At 46.6% G+C, this 7500-nt stretch overlaps 1 protein-coding gene across 16 annotated transcripts in view; it reads left to right on the top strand.

Annotated features, from left to right (window-relative positions):
• The window catches only part of LOC123508983, a 102885-nt gene that overhangs the window by 36373 nt on the left and 59012 nt on the right, over positions 1 to 7500 (top strand). For all 16 annotated transcript variants that reach the window (XM_045263108.1, XM_045263100.1, XM_045263094.1 and 13 more), the window contains 4 exons: positions 3216 to 3361; positions 5488 to 5755; positions 6013 to 6156; positions 7051 to 7233. In XM_045263108.1, coding sequence (XP_045119043.1) covers positions 3216 to 3361; positions 5488 to 5755; positions 6013 to 6156; positions 7051 to 7233 — 741 coding nt within the window. The remainder of the gene's footprint in view (positions 1 to 3215; positions 3362 to 5487; positions 5756 to 6012; positions 6157 to 7050; positions 7234 to 7500) is intronic.

Genomic DNA, 7500 nt, shown 5'->3' with positions numbered 1-7500 from the left:
TGTACGTTTTTTTAAAGCATGTGCGTGTGGATGTGTGTACGTGTGTGTGTGTGTGTGTGTGTGTGTGTGTGCATGTATGTATGTATGTATGTGTGTGTGTGTGTGTAATTCATCTCGGTCGTCTGCTGGTCACCCAGCCAATCTTCCCCATTACGGAGCGAGCTCAGAGCTCATAGACCGATCTTCGGGTAGGACTGAGACCACGACCCCTCGAGTTACATCCCGTACCTATTTACTGCTAGGTGAACAGGGGCCACACATTAAGAGGCTTGCCCATTTGCCTCGCCGTCTCTGGGATTCGAACCCGGACCCTCTCGAGTGTGAGGCGAGCGTGCTAACCACTACACTACGTGTGTGTGTGTGAATGTGTTTGTGTGTTTCACTGTTTGATCTGCTGCAGTCTCTGACGAGACAGCCAGACGTTACCCTACGGAGCGAGCTCAGAGCTCATTATTTCCGATCTTTGGATAGGCCTGAGACCAGGCACACACCACACACCGGGACAACAAGGTCACAACTCCTCGATTTACATCCCGTACCTACTCACTGCTAGGTGAACAGTGAACAGGGGCTACACGTCAAAGGAGACACACCAAATATCTCCACCCGGCCGGGGAATCGAACCCCGGTCCTCTGTCTTGTGATGCCAGCGCTCTAACCACTGAGCTACCGGACGCGTGTGTGTGTGTGTGTGTGTGTGTGTGTGTGTGTGTGTGTGTGTGTGTGTGTGTGTGTGTGTGTGTGTGTGTGTGTGTGTGTGTGTGTGTGTGTGTGTGTGTGTGTGTGTGTGTGTGTGTGTGTGTGTGTGTGTGTGTGTGTGTGTGTGTGTGTGTGTGTGTGTGTGTGTGTGTGTGTGTGTGTGTGTGTGTGTGTAATTTCCTCTCTGTGCCCTTGACATAATGACCAAAGCCATTTTTCAGTTAATTATTACCAAGATAAATAATGTAAATAACTGATTACCTATAAATAATCTCAAACAATTTTTAAAAAGGAACAACAAAAAAGCAACGAGAACAAGTCACTGTAAAATAATTAAATGTTTGTTATTTGCTTGTTTTGTCTTCAATGTCAGTGTTATTTGTGAATGTTTAAACTCCCTTACTCTGTGTTAAACCTCTCTCTCTCTCTCTCTCTCTCTCTCTCTCTCTCTCTCTCTCTCTCTCTCTCTCTCTCTCTCTCTCTCTCTCTCTCTCTCTCTCTCTCTCTCTCTCTCTCTCTCTCTCTCTCTCTCTCTCTCTCTCTCTCTCTCTCTCTCTCTCAGTCACATGTGTGGTGCATAGTCTAAAATCATGGCTGTTTCCTCCCCTCTCCCCCCGCTAGCGCCCCGCCCCCTCCCCCCAGGCGCTCCTGACCCCCCCGGGCCTCTCCAGGGGGGGCAGGAGGAGTGTGTCCCCCGGGGTAGGAGGCAGAACCAGCGATGGCCTAGCAGAGGTGATTTTCTCTCTCTCTCTCTCTCTCTCTCTCTCTCTCTCTCTCTCTCTCTCTCTCTCTCTCTCTCTCTCTCTCTCTCTCTCTCTCTCGGTTTGGTCTTCCCTTTTTCTTCGTCCTGATCCTCTTCTTCTTCTTCTTCTTCTCCTCCTCCTTCTTCTTCTTCTTCTTCTTCTTCTTCTTCTTTCTCTATTTCTTTCATTTAGCTCATCGTAGTCGCATTTCGCTTATTAGAGAAAGAAAACTCCTCTCTCTCTCTCTCTCTCTCTCTCTCTCTTAGGATTGCTTGGTTTCTTGCTGCATTTTGCCTCTCTCTCCTCTCTCCTCCTCTCCCTCCTCCCTCCCTCCCTCCCTCCCTCGCCTCTCTCTCTCCTCTCTCAGTAATTTGTTTAAATAATTAAATACATCTTCCCTCTCTCTCTCTCTCTCTCTCTCTCTCTCTCTCTCTCTCTCTCTCTCTCTCTCTCTCTCTCTCTCTCTCTCTCTCTCTCTCTCTCTCTCTCTCTCTCTCTTTTCTTTCTCTCTCCTCCTCTCCCTCTCCCATTCCTTCTCCCTCTCCCTCTCTTCCCACCCTCGCTGGCATGAAAAGATTGCGCATGACACACACACGCACGCACGCTCACACACACACACACACACACACACACACACACACACACACACACACACACACACACACCAAGCTTTTGCCTGAAAGTAACTGGCATGTAATAATAATGAGGATAATAATAACAATAATAATAATGAAAATAATAATAACAATAATAATAATGATGATAATGATAATAACAATAATGATAATGATAATAATAATAACGATAATGATAATAATGATAATAATTGTAATATGGAGGAAGAATGTTGATAGAGAAGGAATAGGAAGATGAGGAATGAAAGAAAATGAGAAGATAAGGCGGAATAAAGAGGAATAAGAGGAATAATTGATAAGGGAGAAAAAGAAAGAAAGAAAGAAAGAAGGAATAAGGAAAACAAAATAATATATTGATTTATTTAGTTTTTTTTATTATTTTTATTTTATTTTCAACTTTATTTTCTTATTTTTCATTTATTTTCTGTTTACTTTCTCACATTTCCACTTTCTCTCACTTTTCCACTTTCTCGATCTGTTTCTAATTTTTTTTTTTTCATTTTTTGCTTTTGTTTATTTATTTTTTTTTTTTAACTAAAGGGAGAGAAATGTTTAAGGTGAATTGTGTCCTTGTCCTAGTGATGTTTGTTCTAGTGTGTGTGTATGTACGTGTGTATATGTGTACGTGCGTGCAGTTCTTGTCGACACACACACACACACACACACACACACACACTAACTCCATGAACCCCACACACCCACTCCCATCCCACACCACCCACTTACACCCCCCCACCCATACCCACACCCACACTAACGCCATGACCCCCCACGTACACACACGTACTTACTCCCCAAAAGCCACACACCCCCACCCATCCATCCACAGGCCACCACACCACAGAGTAACTCCATGACACCCCCCTCCACACACACATACACACGTATTTACTCTCACCCATCCACCCATCCACCCACACACACCTAACTACTCACTCACACCCCTGACGCTCCCTACAGTAACTCCATGACACCACCCACACCCACAAACCCACACCCACACGCACACACACACACACACACGAACTTACTCTCACCCATCCACCCACCCACCCACCCACCAACCTACCTACCCACCCACCCACACCCCCCGACGCCCCATACAGTAGCTCCATGACACCCTTCTCTTCCTTTACAGATGTCTGACGATGATCGTATGTCCCTGACCACGGCGGTGAGCGAGGACGAGGACGGAGAGAGCGTGCACAACTCCCCCTACAAGGCGCCCAGAGCTGGCACCACCGCCGCCTCCTTCAACTGTACCGGCGCCGTCAGGAAGGCCGGGTGAGAGAGAGAGAGAGAGAGAGAGAGAGAGAGAGAGAGTGTGTGTGTGTGTGTGTGTGTTTAAAATTATCCTTTTTTCTGCCTCTTTTCTCCTTTGCTTATTTTTATATCCTCCTCCTCCTCCTCCTCCTCCTCCTCCTCCTCCTCCTCCTCCTCCTGCTGCTGCTGCTGCTACTGCTGCTTCTCTTCCTCCAAAATTACGCTTCGAGTGTCTTCATATTGCCAAGGTTTGAGAGAGAGAGAGAGAGAGAGAGAGCAGCATTCACCTTTCTCAGTATCTCATAAGACCACCTATTCAAGCTCCAGGCTAGAATAAACTCTCTCTCTCTCTCTCTCTCTCTCTCTCTCTCTCTCTCTCTCTCTCTCTCTCTCTCTCTCTCTCTCTCTCTCTCTCTCTCTCTCTATCTATCTATCTATCTATCTATCTATCTCTCAATATGGAGATGGTACTCGAGTGTGGGAGAAAAAGTATATTTTCAACAATTCTCTCTATAAATAGATTTAATTCTCTCTCTCTCTCTCTCTCTCTCTCTCTCTCTCTCTCTCTCTCTCTCTCTCTAATTCAACTAGGCAACATCCGTCTTCCATCTAAGTAAGTGAAATAGCTCTCTCTCTCTCTCTCTCTCTCTCTCTCTCTCTCTCTCTCTCTCTCTCTCTCACACACACACACACACACACAGAGAGAGGAGAGAAACAAAGACTTTCTATTTTCTCGCGCTTAAAAATTTAGGCATTTATTTATATATATTTTTTTGGAGAGAGAGAGAGAGAGAGAGAGAGAGAGAGAGAGTCTCTCTCTTATTTTTATTTAAAGTCTCTCTCTCTCTCTCTCTCTCTCTCTCTCTCTCTCTTTTGTTTGGGTTTGAATGGATTCTTGTGCTGACTTTGAATGGAGAGAGAGAGAGAGAGAGAGAGAGAGAGAGAGAGAGAGAGTCTACCATGTTGGTTTTTCTCTTTCAGTCTTTTTTTTTACCCTCCCTATTCTTTATCATCTTTTCACCTCTCTCTCTCTCTCTCTCTCTCTCTCTCTCTCTCTCTCTCTCTCTCTCTCTCTCTCTCTCTCTCTCTCTCTCTCTTCCAGCTATTCGTGTTTGTGATTTTGAAGTGTGTGTGTGTGTGTGTGTGTGTGTCTGTCTGTCTGTGGTGGAGTGACAGTGGTATGTGGTGGTGGTGGTGGTGGTGGTGGGCAGGAAGTGGAGAAGGTGGGCTGGCTAACTTACTCAGTACTCCTCTATCAGTATCTTTCCATACAGTATATTTCCTCAGTCCTCCACTAATCTCCTCCACCTCCTCCACCAGCTTTCCGAGAGTGAAGATGACTGATGCTGTACATTCCTGTCCTTTAATTCTCCATTCCACTGATCTCAACTATTATCCACACACTGTCCTCCACTTGTGTCCTGTCATCCACACACACTCTGGAACTCCCTGTCTGCTTCTCTTCCACTATTTTAATTAACCCCTTCAGGTACATCCCCACACAGGTAAACTCTCACCACTACTCTGTCCACCTCTCTAATGCATGACTTCACTAGTACACTCAATCAGTCCACCTCTCTAATGCAAGACTTCACCAATAGTTTCAATCCTTCACCACTACTCTGTCCACCTCTCTAATGCATGAGTTCACCAGTACACTCAATCAGTCACCCTTACTCTGTCCACTTCTCTAATGCATGAGTTCACCAGTACACTCAATCATTTACCAGTACTCTGTCCACCTCTCTATTGCATGAGTTTACCAGTACACTCTCAATCATTCACCACTGCTCTGTCCACCTCTCTATTGCATGAGTTCACCAGTACACTCAATCATTCACCACTCCTCTGTCCACCTCTCTAATGCAAGAGTTCACCAGTATACTCTCAATCCTTCACACCTTTCTCTGGCACACTCTGGGACTCTCTTCCTGCTTCTGTATCTCCACCTTCCAATGACTTGACTTCATTTAAGAGGGAGGTTTCAAGACATTTATCCCTTTATTTTAGCTAACCCTCACACCTGCAAGGAAACTGGCAACTAAGTTGTCATTTTTTTCATTATGTATTGTCCTTGACTAGTTATTCCCTCTTATATAAACAAAACACACGTACACGCACACAGGTAACATTGACCACTCCCGCAGGTTCCTGAGTGTGAAGAAATGGCTGCTGCGAAAGAAACACCAGATTGAGCTGGCCCGCAAGAGAGGCTGGAAGGGTTACTGGGTGTGTCTGAAGGGAACCACACTGCTCTTCTACCCGTGTGACTCCAGGGAAGGCCGCTCAGTGGAGGCCGCCCCCAAGCACCTCATTATTGTGGACGGCGCCATCATGCAACCCATCCCAGAACACCCCAAGAGGGACTATATCTTCTGTCTATCCACTGCCTTCGGGGACGCTTACTTGTTCCAGGTGTGTGTGTGTGTGTGTGTGTGTGTGTGTGTCTGTGTGTTGGGAAGGGACTGTATCTGTTTACTGTGTTTGGTGATACTTGTGTGTGTGTGTGTGTGTGTGTGTGTGTGTGTGTGTGTGTGTGTGTGTGTGTGTGTGTGTGTGTGTTGAAAGGAAACAAGAGGGAGAGTTTGTGTGTGTTGAGGGAGGGCAGAAAAGAGTGTTTTTCCTTCACCACCACCACCACCCTCACCTCCTCCACCTCCACTTCCCTGCAGGCACCGTGTCAGGTGGAGCTGGAGAACTGGGTGAACAGCATCCACAGTGCCTGCGCGGCAGCCTTCGCCCGGCACCGCGGCAAGACTGGCACCCTCCACCTGCTGCAGGAGGAGATATTCAGGATTGACCGCGCCATTGAGTCGGTGAGGGACACAGAGAGAAAGAGAGAGAGACAGACAGACAGAGAACAAGAACCAAAAATCAAACCAGATCACACACCAAAACAGCACCATGCACCTTTCACCACCACCACCACCACCACCAACACCCACATACATCCACATGCATCCCCTCACATCTTCTGACACCCACACACACCCACCCACACTTTCTAGCACCCTTTTACACCCTCTAACACTTACACACCCACATACACACCCACATGCTTCAAAATATTGGTCTTGCATTCCACTACCTAGACGAAGAAATGATGAAGAAGATACTATGCACTTTAATAAGACCCCAGTTAGAATATGCAGCTTGCGTCTGGTCACCACACATGAAGAAAAATGTGAAGAAGGTGGAAAGGGTACAGAGGCTGATAACAAGGATTCAAGGAGTTAGACTATGAGGAAAGACTGAGGGAGCTGGGGCTGACCACATTAGAAGAGAGAAGAACAAGGGATGACATGATAACTATGTATAAATTAGTGAACAAGATTGACATATTGGACAGAGAATTGATAAAGGTGACCACAAGTAATCATCTCCGAGGACATGGAAAATCTAATAAAAGACATCTGTTTAAATGACGCGAGAAAGTACAGTTTCCCGCATCGTAGTATTGATAAGTGAAATAAACTGAGCAGTGATGTCGTTGATGCGGTGTGTGTCAATCAGATGAAAGAGAGATATGACAGGAGTAGACAAGGAGACAGGACACAGAGAGCTTAGTTCGGGCCCTGTAATACACAAATAGGTAAATACACACCTTTTCACACCCCCTAATACCTACACACACCTTCTCACCCCATCTAACACCCTGTAACACTCTATAACACCCAGTAACACTCTGTAACACCTTTTAATACCGGCAGGACTCCAAGCTGAAGCACATGGCGGAGCTGCAGCTGTCAGTGGTGTCTGACGCGGAGAGCAAGCAGCAGATCATGGGACAAATCATGCAGTGGGAGGAGAACCTGGAGCGACTGCACTGTGAACAATTCCGCCTGAGGTGCTACATGGCCTCCCTGCAGACCGGGGAACTGCCCAACCCCAAGGTGAGGGAACACAGCCATAACACCATAAGGAAGGGAAGGTGAGGAAACACACCCATAACACCTATAAGGAAGGGAAGGTGAGGGAACAAGACCATGATGAGGGAACAGGGCCATACACCATAATGAAGGGAAGGTGAGGGAACAGTGCCATAACACCATAATGAAGGGAAGGTGAGGGAACAGGGCCATACACCATAATGAAGGGAAGGTGAGGGAACAGTGCCATAACACCATAATGAAGGGAAGGTGAGGGAATAGTGCCATAAC

Source organism: Portunus trituberculatus, chromosome 3 (assembly GCF_017591435.1).
Source record: "Portunus trituberculatus isolate SZX2019 chromosome 3, ASM1759143v1, whole genome shotgun sequence".
NCBI classification, from domain to species: domain Eukaryota; kingdom Metazoa; phylum Arthropoda; class Malacostraca; order Decapoda; family Portunidae; genus Portunus; species Portunus trituberculatus.
The sequence above is the reverse complement of the archived record's forward strand: the minus strand, read 5'-3'. Positions and strand labels throughout refer to the sequence as shown.